At 50.2% G+C, this 15,139-nt stretch overlaps 1 protein-coding gene across 22 annotated transcripts in view; it reads right to left on the minus strand.

Annotated features, from left to right (window-relative positions):
• The window catches only part of EFR3B (EFR3 homolog B), a 166,515-nt gene that overhangs the window by 70,915 nt on the left and 80,461 nt on the right, over positions 1 to 15,139 (minus strand). For 19 of the 22 annotated variants that reach the window (XR_010600041.1, XM_065590096.1, XM_042848868.2 and 16 more), the window contains one exon: positions 1,108 to 1,184. Coding sequence is in view for 16 of the 22 variants with exons in the window: in XM_065590096.1 (XP_065446168.1) it covers positions 1,108 to 1,184 (77 nt within the window). In the remaining 6 variants the exon portion in view is untranslated. Of the gene's footprint in view, positions 1 to 1,107; positions 1,185 to 14,237; positions 14,356 to 15,139 lie in introns of those variants that run through there. The other 3 variants (XM_065590090.1, XM_065590089.1, XM_065590097.1) reach the window with 3 other exon arrangements.

Raw genomic sequence — 15,139 nt, forward strand, 5'->3', positions numbered from 1 at the left:
ATGTGTCATGGAAAGCTTTGAAAAACAGTTTTCTTTAGAAATCATTCTGTTCCCATGTGAGATGTTTTCAACATTCCTCCTCCCTTATTATGTACTGCCAAGGACTTCAGCGTGAAAACAAGAGTCTTGAATCTGGAGACACTTCTGCCACTCCTGCTTCCCTGTTTATGTCCTCACCCATCCACCTGTGACATCAGCCACTGAATGACGTAGATGTCAAAGAAACAAGGTCGGGCAGGTAATATCTTTTATTGGACCAACTTTTGTGGATGAGAGCGACAAGCTTTGGCGCTTACACAGGGCTCTTCTCCAAGTCCGGGAAACATACTCAGAATGTCACAGCTAAACACAAGGAGGAACAGATGTCACACAAAGACTTTATGTCATAATGTGGGAAATAAGCACCCAATGTGAGATGCTTTTTAACTTGGCAGTGATGTGTCTTCCTGGCTCTGTTGTCTACTGTTTAGGACGGTCCTGGGAGCCAGGAGTCCTTGGTGCCTTCTATTCACGGCTCTGCCACTGAGTAAGTTTGAGACAAGTCACTAGCAGCCAGTACTTCCAAATTAGGGGACAAATAGTGCCACGGACGTGCGAATGATTGCAATTAACTCAAGTTAACGAACGTGATCATAAACACTAGGCTAAACACTCCTCTAATGTTTGTGGCAGGACTCAGCCTGGGGTAAACCACACACACCTGTGTCTTGAAACAAATATTTGGGGAGTGTTTAGACTAGCATTTACAGCTGTGGTCATCACCTTGAGCTAACGGCAAATCTAGTTAAATCCTAGTCTAGACAAACCCAGAGAGGCCATTATGGCTCAGGTGGTAGGGGCGTGGGCTTTTGGTACCAACACAAAGTGCTTCTAACAAAAATTAAGGGCATATTACAGAAAATGAAACCCTCCGTGTACGACCCAGAGAGCCTTAAAAGGTCACCTCTTCTACGACAGCATTTCCTGGCGTGTAGGTGAATATCACTGAATGACAGTGAGATCCTGCAATCCCACACACAGGAGAAACGTGAAAACTCTGGGACTGTTTCCAGCGAGCAGGGGGCTGTTAAGTTATTGTGCTTGAAGTAAAACAGGAAGCTCATTTACCTCTGGATCCTCCGGAAAGATATTGTCAACTAGCCTCTTGTAACGGGGCCGCAAGGCACCACAGCAGCCGCACACACCTGGAAAAGAAAGGAAAAGCTATTCAGCAACGCAGCAGGGCCGTGGTCCTCCTCCTTCGTCAAGAGCCAACGACGTGCTCGGATCAGAGGAGAAGATTCCAGGGAGAGGCATGTTTGACAGAAAACTCGTACCCCGCTAACAAAAAAACCAACCACCACTCATAGCATTACTCAGCGACTGCTCGGGGCCACGAGTGCCTGCACAGGGATGAATCACGAAGATTAACGCCACCACAAAATGTCATGACTGAGAAGACGAGGGAAACGCTGCAGTTTACCTACTGGATATGATCCTGCCTGACTGCATGGAGTTAAATCAAAGAAGGCCACTGGGGAAAAAACAAGCAGGTAATGAAACAATGACAGATATTGTACAGAGAGAGAGAATACCCAGGGTCTTTAAGGGAATGATGGGGGAATCCATTAATTGGGATGCCCACCTGCCTGGCTCCAAACAGGCTGGCAGGTTAAATCTTCCCCAGGCCCAAGTTTAGGATCATAGGGGCACTATACCATTAAAGACCCTGGCCTAGAGAGGAGTTGGGGGGTAGGGCGCAGTGGCCAGCAATCGCTGGAGATGAGTCTCTGACAGAGACACACTGGGAGAACATGGCTGGGGCAGTCGGTCTCTCCAAGGCCATGAGTCAGGTGTCTGGGCTGAGTAGAACTTACCCAACACTTGCAAAGAAAGACTAAAATTTTGGGAAGACCCAGACGGACAGGCCTTTTGTTGGTCAATCCCTTTCCCCTGCTTGCTATGTACCTCTGGGTGAATAAACAACACTTGTCTTTAAAGAACATGTTTTTGAGTCGCTTTGATCAGCTGCTGCCACAGAACTCTGGCGGAAAACATCTCACAGTTGTACACAAGGCAGATGCTGACTGTGGCAACAATGCGACCTGAGATCCTCTTACATTGTTAGGCATAGCAGGTTGCCCTGGAGGTCACTCACAAAGCAGTCTCCCTTTGGCTGGCAGGGATGCCTGGGATTTGACCAGGACCTGAATTCCATGAGCTGCATATTTGTTGCAATCAGCTGAAGTAGTAAAGCTAAAAGCTACGGCCGCTTCAGCCAAGAAAACGGGGTGGGGAGTGGGGAGGACAAGTGCTGAGGCATTTGTGGTCCTAGCTAATGAAGCATTCTTCCTGGTAGAGAAGAGACAGGGCTCAGATGTAATGACGACTGGACACAGGCTGTCCTCGGGTTCTCTCTGTCTCGCTTGCCCCTAAGTGACTCTCACAGCTCATGCCATCTGCTGTCATTAAACAGAGCCCCTCCCACCCACCCACCCCAAATCCTGGCCTGGCCTCAGAAGAGATGCTGACTGTACAATAGTTCTTTGGTCCTGGAACTCACTTCCCACTTGGTCCGAGGGAGTCCGCATTTGTTGGTTTCCAGGGCACCCTGCAAGGGTTATGTATTCTCCCAGGCTTACCTGGGGAGGATGGGGGTTAAATGGGATTAGAGCTGGGAGAGATGGAGAATGCAGTTGGTGGTGGACTAGGAGGTGGATTTTGTGGGGGGTGGGGGTAAAGGGGGGGAAGAATCGATCCAGATTAAATTCAGTATGTGTTACAAGAGAAAATTACAGACACCTGCACGATCAGGGTCCAGTCCTATCATCCCGACTCACAGGAGTAAATTTTACTCATGCCACTGACCTCCATGAAACCATAAACATTGCTCCTGTTTAGCGAGGGTGGCAAGAAGGGACTGTCACACGGGAGGCTTTGAGAAGTAGAAATAAATATAAATTAATTCCCTCAATGCAGGCAATTTACAGGCACACGAGCAGGACACCATTTCGTAGGATTGCTGGGATTTTACTCGCTTAGAAAGGCATGTGCAACTAGTAGACAATCTCTAAAGCTCACAGCCCAGATCCTCAGCTAGCTACACCGACCGTGACTCCACTGATGCCAATGAAGACGTGCTGCCATGAAACCGACCCTGTCCATCGAGCCCAGAGTCTTCTCCCAGACAGTGGCCAGCCCAGATGCTTCAGAGGAAAGTACAATAAACCCTGCAACAGGCAGAGGTGCAATAATTTCCCCCCGCGGAGGTCTCATCCCAACCCCGACTAGTTAGAGATTAGCTTAAACCCTGAAGCATGAGGTTTTATCTCCCTTCTGGGCGTTCTTGTTCACTATATAAACGCCCAATCCCAATCGAAGATCCAGCCTAAAGAACGCAGGACGAGTAGAACACCAACAGTGGCTTGTTCTTCCTTGCCAGTAAAAGCACTTGGCGAACGTTGCGTGTTATACAGAGAACGCTAACAGAACCGCGTTCAGAGACCTCCAGTGAGAGAGGGCTGATCTCCAGACCTTTGGTCTCTCCTCATTAAGTTTCCTGGGACAACATATGAGGCGTGACAAGTGGGCATCAGCAAAGGCAGCTGAATGCAGCCAGATGTTAGTTTGCAGCATTTCTCAACATGCATCTTGCTGACTCCCTCAGCTTGCTCATCCCGCTCATGGGGACGGTCCCCTCCCCAGCCCCACCCCTGCCGGCCAATGCATGAGTGGCAGTGGAGAAGATTGCTCTGAAGAGCTCAGCGGTTCCCAACCTTCCTGGATTGGAACTGCCCCTACTTGCAGCGGATGACCCCTCACCTGACGTCGCGTTGTGAATCAAAGCACTTGCTGCATCTCGCCTGTTTTTTCTGCCTTTCCCCTGCTCATCACCCGGCCCTCTTCTCATTTCTTTCTTTCCTCTGCATTTTCCCTTTTTGTCCTCTGGTGTCCATCCTTGGTTTAACTCCATTTTTTCCTCCCCATTCTTCTCTGGTTCCTCCCCAAAGCTACTCCGCTCTCTCCTTTCCCCCAGCGTTTCCCACACACACACACACACAGTCTGTCCCTGTGCCATTGCCCCATATTTCCTCCCTCTCTTCCCCTACAGCTGCAACAAAGCCCCACCTTGGTCATCAACATGGTTGGAGTCTAAACCCTTCCAAGCTAAAAGCATGAGCTTCTATCCCTTCAGCTAAAGTAGTAACTCCATCAGCTGCTAGCTGTAGTAGACTCTTATCCACTCAGGTGGACCAGCCATTAGAGGGGGAGAAAGAGCCACATTCTTCTAGTGCAAGTCATGCAGCCATGGGGCAACTGCAGATTTACAAGTGTAAGGGAAATCAGAACCTGGGTGGGTGTTCTCAGCAAAGAGCATTACCTCCATGGCATGCAGTGAAAAGGCATAACTCGAGGACTTCATTCACTCCCCACAGAGGTATTACCAATGCCACAGAAGAAAATGCACCCAACCAGAAACAGAGCAAGCAACTAATTACATAGAGTTAAGTAAATCATTATTTACACAAAATGATGGGCAAGAGATGAAGTACCAGATCTCTGAGCCTAGCGCCAAAATGCTGGTGTGTAATCAGATAGCCTCATCCAACAGGTGCCCACCCATATAAAAAAAGTCATCTGCTGTCCAACCATACCGGTCAGGAGTTTGGTGGGTCCCTTACTATTGATAGCATGCATTACAGAATCAGCGACAGATGGAACAGAATACAACCCATTGAAATTAGAGAGGGGATGGACCTATTAGTTCATCTAGCCCTTCCACCCTCCCTGCCAATGTAGGACTCTTCCCTATAATATATTCTTGACCATCCAGAGGTCCCAATGGCAGGCTGATGGAAGTGTCTCTCAAAGAGGTGAGAGTCATTACAATTTCACTAATACATCAGTGCCAACAGGACCCTGCACCAGATAGCTAATGCTGGCCTGGATGATCAATTTCCTGAACAGAGGTCCAATTAAACCGTACTGGGTCATCCCATAGAGTATTGTAGTCAAGTAGGAACCATCTAAAGAGACCACAAAATCTAATCAAGGAACCATCTAAGGAGACCGCAAAACCAAGCTCGTTTAAATCTTCTGACCTTCTGCTGTACCACAGGAAAGAGAGTAGACTTTAGTTACTCAGTCCCCTCTTCCCTGCCCCCTCTGTCTTTCTCTGTGCTAAGATCTATTTTCAAACAGCAACATTAATGCATCCCCACCTGACCTCTGTTTTGCAGCTTGCCTGTCAAAACATTTCTCTCTCTTTGTCTAAACATCGTACTCGGGTTGGTTGATAGTCATCACTCACATTCAGCTCTGTTCACTGAGTGATGAAGTTTCCATTGTTATTGCACACAGCCTGCTCTGCAGAGAAAACAGGTACCCAGTATCCTCAACGCACACGACGCCTTCCACCCTTTTGTCTCTCCAAACAAGCTGCATGCAGGAAAGCAAGATCAGGAACAACCTAAGCAAATACTGGCACTACAGTGAATTAAGGAACAAATTCCCAAGGAAGATGTCCAACATCTTCACAAGAACACATTCAATCATTTCTGCAGAACATGAGCAACTTGGTAGGTGTCACCAAAGAGAATTTTAAAAAACACAAAGACCAATGTATTCATACACACAACCTCACGGGCAGGATATGAGATAGCTTGGGGGGTGGGGGAGAGGGGAGAAGAAGCAGGTGGCACGGGACTATGGAATCTCTGTCTTCTAGGTCACCCATCCCAATCTCTTCCATATCAGTGGTAGCCAAATGTTACAATCTGATGGCTGTTTGGAAAGCGATGGAAGTTTGGGGGGGGGAGGGGGTGTCGGTCCAGATCTAGTGAAGAAGCATCCACATGGCAAGAAACAACACAGGAAAGAGTCGCCCCGATACTATGCTGTACAGACAACACACCTCAAGGTCGGTATTACTAAGAGAGGAAGGATGGGCCAGTGATTAGAGTGCCTACCTGGGACACCAAGTCCCTGCCCTTCCACAGACTTCATGTGGGACTTTGGGTGAGTCACTCAGTCTCTCTGTGCCAGTACAAGGGGGGACACTAGCCCTGCCCTACCTCATAGGGGCGTTGAGAGGATAAACGCATTAAAGACTGTGAGGTGATCAGACACTAAAGTGACAGGGGCCATGTAAGTCAGATAGTCTTAGACAAAGACTATCCCTGTTTTACAGATGGAGAAAGTAAGGCACCAAGAGCTAGTGCCAGACCTGGGAGTGGCACCCGGGAGCCCTGTCTCCCAGTCCCCTTCTCTAGTGAAGAAACGACACCTCCTAGAACAGTGGCTCTCAAACTTTTTTACTGGTGACCCCTTTCACATCACAAGCCTCTGCGTGCGACCCCCCTAATATATTTAAAAGTGTGTTTAATTTATTTAACACCATAATAACTGCTGGAGGCAAGCGGGTTTGGGGTGGAGGCTGACAGCTCGTGACCCTCCATGTAATGACCTCGCGACCCCCTGAGGGATCCCAACCCCCAGTTTGAGAACCCCTGTCCTACAACATCCCAACTGGCACGGATCGGCCCCCATGTTGACAATCCCAGGCACACACGACAGAATCCTGAAGTCCTGATCCCACAGCATCTCTCGGTGTCCTGATCAGATTCCAATTTGGAGAATGAAGTTCTATCTTCGTAAATTTCCCCCTCCAGTCTCCGCTGAATACAGTATTATCCTTCACTTCCTGTCCTTAACTGTTGCTGTGCACTAGTGAGCAGCTGTCACAACACCCCACACAGGGTGCTAGACTGATTCCTTCGGGAACCCTTCAGGATGAAAGAAAGATTTTATTATGTCAGCACAGCCAGTTTTCACTGTCAAAAGTGCCTTTATTTGATGGGTGTTTCTTAGCCCACAGGAAATACCACAACCCAGCTGATAATGTATGGAAGGACTTAACAGTCAGTCACCCAGCACTGCAAAATTATTCTTGAGGCAATCAATGGAGCAGCCAACCCACAACATTAAATCGTTTACATTTATCAAATGCCCAGTGCTCGAAGAGCTCTGTATCCTTATTACACACACACACACACACACACACACACACACACACACACACACAGCTGGTTCGGTAGCCTCAAAGACACACAGTCCTGCCCTAGGATAGAACGCTCCCCACTCCACCCACCTGGATCCAGCTTACCCCACCCCTTCCACAAAACCCTTTGAGGCTAGACACTCCTTGCAGGGTGCTCTGATGGGCAACAAATCCAGGGTGGTGCCCCTTCCAGAGAGGAAGGCCCCACTGGACCACCAGCCCTTCCCCCATTGAAAAGGGGATTCTAGGAGTCTGAGCACCCGATAGCAAACATTGAGGGATCTCATGGAGAGAGATGGTGTCTCTGCAGAGTCAGGACTTACACCATTTATAGGTCAATGCCAATGCCTTAAATTTCTTCTGATAAATCACTTGGAAGTCAGTGCAGACCACGGACACTGAGCATCAAATACTCCCTGAGCCACATGCAGGCTGCACTCCGCACCAGCTGAAGTTTCCCAAAGGTTCTCCCTGCACAGCCCCAAGGGCAAGTCATTTTCATAGACTCCTAGACTTTAAGGTCAGAAGGGACCATTATGATCGCCTAGTCTGACCTCCTGCACAACGCAGGCCACAGAATCTCACCCACCCACTCCTGTATCCAACCCCTAACCTGTGTCTGAGCCATTGAAGTCCTCAAATCGTGGTTTAAAGACCTCAAGTTGCAGAGAATCCTCCAGCAAGTGATCCGTGCCCCACGCTGCAGAGGAAGGCAAAAAAACCCTGCCAATCTGCCCTGGAGGAAAATTCCTTCCCGACCCCAAACACGGTGATCAGCTAAACCCTGAGCATGTGGGCAAGACTCACCAGCCAGACACCCAAGAAAGAATTCTCTGTAGTAACTCAGATCCCACCCCATCTAACATCCCATCACAGGCCATTGGGCACATTTACCGCTAATAGTCAAAGATCAATTAATTGCCAAAATTAGGCTAACCCATCATACCATCCCCTCCATAAACTTATCAAGCTTAGTCTTGAAGCCAGATATGTCTTTTGCCCCCACTGCTCCCCTTGGAAGGCTATTCTAGAACTTCACTCCTCTGATGGTTAGAAACCTTTGTCTAATTTCAAGTCTAAACTTCCTGATGGCCAGTTTATATCCATTTGTTCTTGTGTCCACATTGGTACGGAGCTTAAATAATTCCTCTCCCTCCCTGATATTTATTACTCTGATATATTTGTAGAGAGCAATCATATCTCCCCTCAGCCTTCTTTTGGTTAGGCTAAACAAGCCAAGCTCTTTGAGTCTCCTGTCATAAGACAGGTTTTCCATTCCTCGGATCATCCTAGTAGCCCTTCTCTGTACCTGTTCCAGTCTGAATTCAACTGAAGAGTTTCCGTTCAGCACGTTCACATCAGAGGTGTTTATTATACACCTGCTGGGCTGTAATCATTGGATATCGTCAATGTTACGCTTTGCTTCTTTGCACACTACTACAGACACATGCTCGGTTTCCAAATGATTGGCAAGGGATAAAGGGATCATTTGGCCCTAGAAATTTGGCCTTGTACCATACCCAGGTCCTCAGGATCTTGCTGTATCCCTCATGGCAGAGCAACTGATCATGGAGACAAGGTATTTCACTGGTTTGGTGCCGTGAAAGAAGAGGCTCTGTTGGGAATCATTCAGATCACTCCCATTTCCTTGGTTATGCTGAGCACGTGTTGTCTAGCGGCAGGAGCACGGGGGATTTAACACTTGTGGATTCTAGTCCCATCTCTGCCACTGAGACACCTCATTGTGCCCCATGGTCAAGTCACTTCACTTCTCAGTGCCTCTGCATCTCCATCTGCGCTGCAATGGGGGCACTGCAGGGCTCAAGTGATTAATATTTGCAAAGTGCTTTGACATCCTTGGACAAGAGGTGCTATTGGTATTACAGATCAGGTATTTTGCCTACCTAAAATTCCCTTTGCTAGATACACTGCACTACAATTGTTTTCCAAGCAGCACTGTGTGTTATGCAGCTGCTGCCCTCCCCCCCAGAGGTGGCTGCATGTCAGCAGCGGCTGACGTGACTGCTGTAAACATACTTTGTAAAGCGCTCAGAAAGTTTGAAATGTAAGCGATCAATATATTTTACCTTCATTCCCCTGGCTTTTAGAAACAGGCCACTAGTGAGAACTAGCTTCTAGTCACACTGGAACACATGAAGTCATAGGCCGCTTAGGCGTTCCAGGATTTCATGGGCCTGTTTTGTTTCCTGAAATGTGTTCGCTCGCTTTCTGAATGCATCGCATCTGAGCAAATGCGGCACTGTGAATAACAGCGCCTGCCAAACCTACAGCCGCTGCTGCCTGCAATCCCAAGGGCAGCGAGACTCAAAAAGCTCTCGCTGCCGCAGCTGTGTGAAACTGGCATGGATGGTGGTGAATGACTCTCTTGCCCTTTGGACTTTTTACACGCCCTTCCGAAGAGTCCCTCGGTGCCTTTCCCGCCATTGATTTTTGTAATTCTCTTTACAATTGCTTGCTTCCTCTCTCTCTGGCTTCTTCCTTCAGATGGAGTCATCGATTTCTCTTTCTTTCCAATACAAAGTACCTTTAATCTGGCCTCTTAATAAATTCTTGTTTCCTAGTCACATTGAAACTGGTGTCTTATGATCTCTCAAAGCCTCCTAATAAATTCCCTTTGTCTCGGATCTCTGAGTGAACACCTTCTTTACATGATTTATCTCGTCTCCGCATTGACAATGCGCACCACTGACACAATCTGAGTCTCTGAACTAGCTACAGAGCTGCACCCATTCACACCAGCTGAGAATCTGGCCCTTTGACTTCACTGGAGTTACACCAGGGACCAAGCTGGCTCCCTAATACTGGCTCATCTGTTCACAAGCCCTTCTTCTACATGTGTCTAGAATCTCCAAGTCTCTTCCTGTAAATCATCCCATTAGCTCTGAATCTCCCCCACAGTCTCAACATACATTATCTCATCTCCATAAATGCGACTTCAGAATATTTTTAGGTCTAATTCAGATTTCCCTCCTTCCCCCCTCCTCCCATAAGCCCTGGGAGAGGCGCTAGTACAACCGAGCTGCAGCCTTGATTCACGGCTGCTATTCATCGTGGGGAAGGAGGCTGAGCGGCAGATGCATCAAGGATCCCATTAATATTAACAGCATAATGATGTCTAATGCTTTCCCCATCACCTGACATGACCTTCCTCTTGGAAACACAGTACAAGCTTTCAAGAGGCCTTTAAAGAACAGCAGCAGGCAGGACAGATGTTAAAAGCCCCCCAAACCTGCTGACGGGAAGGAAGAAGAGCCTAGGTGCAAACACCGAGCGGGGGAGGGGAAGGTTATTAATCAGGAAAAAACTTGGTAAGTTTTGTTAACTTCCAAGAATAATAGATTCTCTCCCTCCTCCCCAGGGGCATCATGAACTTGTGACATCCCCAGATGGATGGACACAGCCAATGGGTCCCACTGGAATTCAATTAGCTCATTTTTAAATTTCTTTTAAGAGCCATGGTCCCACTGGAATTCAATTAGCTCATTTTTAAATTTCTTTTAAGAGCCAAGCAGATCCATTACTGATTCAGATTGTGGTAGCACCTAGAGGGTCCCCAGTAGGGATCGGGGGGGGGGCAGGGCGGGTATTAAGCACTGCACACGCATATAGCGGAGACACAGGCCAGGTCACAAAGAGCTTAGAGTCTTACACCGATTCAGCTCCTGTTCGACAGCATCGCTTTTAAGCGGAGACCCTTCGAGACATGTTCCGTGGAGGAAAACCCACCATAGGTTGGGGGGGGATACGCTGCAGTAGAGCAAAGTGGCTGCAACTTTTTCTCCACAAGGGAGCCCCAAAAAGTGAGCTGGCTAGATAAGGGGGTGCAGCCGGGTGCAGGATGCACTGATCGAGCCCAGTGCAAACCAGCTGCCGCTCCTAGGCAGCCCTGATCATGGGATGAAGTTGATTCTCCCTCCCTGAGGCAGAGTTGTGGCCGTCCCCTCTCTCACCCTGTGTCCCAAGCAGCTCCTGCCAATGCAGGAAAGTACTGGCTTATATCCCTAGAGAGAAATCACTTCCCCCATCACCACTGGTACGCAGCAACTGAGGGTGGAGAGCATCTGGTAGGCAGAGCCAGGCACACAGCTTGCTACAAACCGTGGGGTGGCCGGGCAAACCCCTATGGTCCCAAGAAGTGCCATGGGATCTCCCCCATGCAGAGCCAGCAGGATCCTGCCTTAGGAAAGACCCGGCCCCGTGAAATGCACGGGACTCGGCGGACCTGCCACAGAAGGACGAAGTCGGCAGTGCCGGCAACCGAACAGGCAGCTCCGCAGACCTCCCTCTCCCACCCGTTGGCACGAGGCCTGGCCCCCCCAGCAACCGCCTGCTCCCCCGCCACCATTACCGCTCCCCACGCCTCACCCCTTCCCCGGGTACATGGCAGCCGCCCCCTCCCAGAACGACTCTGGTTTCTGCCCCCCCACCTCCCAGGCAGGCCCCAGGCCCAGCCCCTGTTCCCTCCACTCCTCCCAGGCAAGTTCCAGGCCCCAGCGCCCTCTGGTCCCGCTACCCTCCCTGGCAGGGGAGGGGGCTGCTCTCCAGGGATCCGTCCTTCACCCCCTTCCCACTGGGGCCGCCTTACCCAGCTGATGCCCCATTACTGGGGGCAGGGAGGGCAAGGCCTTGGCTGCACAGGGCCTGCTCCCGCCAGCAGCCTCTAGCGGGCGTAGCGGGTACTGCAGTCGGCGCCGGCGGCATGGAACAGCAGCCCTGCGATGCCGGGGCGGGCGCTTAGCAAACAGACATGTCTGGAGAAAGCGCCACTTCCCAGGCCCTGCCGACCTGGGCCAGATCTGAGCTCCATTAGTCCCAGTCCCCCATGTCACTGTGCTGCAGCCACTCAAAACTTCAGAGCAACCTGGGGGATAAACTCAAGAGCTTCCCGCTCCAAAATCCCAGGTCCCTGCCACTTGAGCTAGAGGGGAAATCTTCATTTGCAGTATAGGGGTTATGACACAGTTCAGCATACCCAATCCCATCTCATGGCCTCCGTTATCCAAATCATCTCACACTCTTGACTGTGTTTATATCCTCACAACACCCCTGTGATGGGCACTATAGCACAGAGGGCAGGTTTGAAAAGCTCCCTACCACACTGCCTTGTCAACGTACTATGTAATTATTAGGTGACACCGCTGAATGCTCCACCACCCTTGCCATTTGGCTTCAGGTACCATGGAGACAGGTGCAGGCTCACAGCCCAAATAGAATAAAATTCCACACATAACCCTGGTAAGCATACACACACACACACACACACACCCGCAACATATCTGCAGGTAAACAGGGTTTTTTCATTGAGGATTTGATGAGTGCTCCCCAATGCACGCCGGTTTCTGTCATGTCTCCGCAGAGCCAAAGAGAGTCCAAAAATTCACAGCAGGTCTTAAAAAGCCTGGAAGACAATAGTTAGAATTCCACCCTCCCCTTGCTCTTCCCTCCTGCTGGGATAGACATGCTTGTCCGCTGCCTGCATTGCCTGTAAAGCACAGGCATCACACTGTGGGGATGGCAGTCTCTTTTACTCTCTTGTCTCAGGGGCATCCAAGCTTTCCCCACCAGGGGGGCTGCACTGGCATCTTGCCAGGATCCAGAGGGCTGAGCCTCATTTGCATAATCAGGCTTAGCCCTTATCTAGTGCTTGACTTGTTCAACACACTTCACAGACATTAATGAATTAATCCTCCCAAGCTCCCGGTGAGATAAGTCAATCTCTTCATCGCCGTTTTGTAGATGGGGAAACTGAGGCATCATGTGGCAAAGTGACTTGCCCAAGACCATAGGACGAGTCAGAGGCAGTGCTGGGATCAGAACTCAGGCAATATTAGCTCCCAATTCTATGTTCAAGCCCCTAGAGCACCTCCATGTGCAGATGGCACAGGGGGCCTTCACTGGATATCCTCCTTGCTAACGATGGGAACAGCCCTTAGCCGGACCGGCTCCAGGCACCAGCTAAGCAAGCAGGTGATTGGGGCGGCCAACACAAAGGGGCGGCACTCTGTCTGCTATTGGGGCGGCACAGCTGGGTCTTCGGCGGGAATTCGGCCTCGGGTCCCTCAGTCCCTCTCTTCCTCTTTGAGCTGCCGCCGAAGAGGAAGAGAGGGAGTGAAGGACCCGCCGCCAAACTTCCGCCGAAGAATGAAGCAGCATGATTGAGCTGCCGCCAAAGTGCTGCCAATCGGCTTCCTCTCCCCCCCCACCCCCTCGCCGCTTGGGGCGGCAGAAACCTGGAGCCAGCCCTGGCCATTAGCCATATTGTAAAAGTCCCTGCATCAGGTTTTGCCTGGCCCAGCTTAACTTCAGACCTACTAGACACAGATAGATATTTGTCCATCCTCAACATCATTAAAGCTCATTTTATAAATGAAGAGAAACTCCACAGACCCATAGATAGGATCAAAAAAATATATAAGGAATATAAACCACAGGGGTATGGCAAATACTTTCCTGCCTACTGAAAACTTCAGTTTATTCATGACAATTTTCAGCTGAAAACTAATTTTTTTCCCCAAAACTCCAAAAGTTTGATTCAGAAATGCCCACCCCAAGGCCTTATGGGAGATATAGTTCAAGTGCCCCAGCCCCCCATGCTTCTCTACAGAACGGACGCCTTGGCCAAACTACATCTCCCAAGATACACCATGGTCCCCCTTCTAGTTGGGCTGCCATGGTGCATCATGGAAGATGTAATCCAGCTGGGTGACCCAAGCCATAGGGGAAAATGGGGGCATTCCTCTGAAGCTGCTGGAAACAAGGCACGGGTCTAGATTAACCCCTTGCTGTGATCCATGCGGACAATTCCCGCGCTCCTTTCATGACAATCAATCAGCAACAAGACCCAGGTGTTACATTCTCTCCTGTCATGGATCAGCCCCCAGGGCTAGGGGCACTGGCAGGACCCGAGCTTCAGGCCTTTTCAAAATCATTAGAGAAATTGCTTTGTCCGATTTGCTTTGTTAGCAGAGGATCAACAACAAACGAAACACAAGAGCCTGCACTGAGGGGTGGGGGATGGGGAGGGATATCGACCAGAAGCTTCTGCACTGAAGAGGCAGAGAAATCTCTATGAAAGGAACTTTGCAGCAGCGGCGGCATCCCACGCAACGTTGCGAGGCTGATAAAGAGCTAACTACACAGCATCTAGGCAGGCACAAAAAGTCTCCCAATCCCAAACCTGAGTTACTGGCGGCGTCCATCTGCCCGGGCTGGATCGTTACGCCGTGACCAAGGACTGCAAATCTCTAGCCCTTGGGCAGCAACAAGTGACAGCAAGGACAGCCCATCTCCACCCTGTGTCACGCTGTACCAAGAGCCAAGGCAGTCAGCCGTCAGCCAGACCACAGTCACTTTCATCTCACTGTGCCCTGGCTAACAATGCCTTAGCAGGGAGCTGTGTGCCCCGGCAGGCGCCTCTGGGATGCAGCTGCCCGAGATTTATCAACGTGCTGCCCACCAAATGGTCTCAATGGTGTCTATTTAAAAATCACCTTTTCCCAGGGAAAGAGGAAGGGTTTTTTTGGCTGCATTTCCCTCCTATGGGCTGAATTCACCGCTGGCAGACAGGGCCACCCGGGAGGGGGGGCACACAAGTGAGGCAATTTGCCCCAGGCCCCGTAGGGGCCCCCCACGAGAGTTTTCAGCGGGTCTTCGGCCATACTGAGTGAAGGACCCGCTGCCGAAGACCCAGAGCTCCTTCCGCTCCAGGTCTTCGGCGGCAATTCGGTGGCGGGTCCTTCACTTGCTCTAGGACCCCCGCCTAAGTGCCCCGATGACCCGGAGTGGAAGGACCCCCGCCACCGAAGACCCCAGGCCCCCTGAATCCTCTGGGCGGCCCTGCTGGCAGAAACAGCTGTGAGGGACACCTGGGATGTTAATGGAGCTGCACCTGTTCTGATGACAGTGGTGACTTTAACCCTATGCCTAGGCCAGGTGGGATGAGCTGTAGGATTCTCCAAGCCCTTACACACTGGCTAGTCCCAAAAAGCTGCCTCAGGGTTAGAAGATACCCCATTTATAGGGAGGTTTCCTTTCAGAGTTTCTTTCGGGCACCGATTCCATTAAGTATCCAATTCATTG

Source organism: Chrysemys picta, chromosome 3 (assembly GCF_011386835.1).
Source record: "Chrysemys picta bellii isolate R12L10 chromosome 3, ASM1138683v2, whole genome shotgun sequence".
NCBI lineage: Eukaryota > Metazoa > Chordata > Testudines > Emydidae > Chrysemys > Chrysemys picta.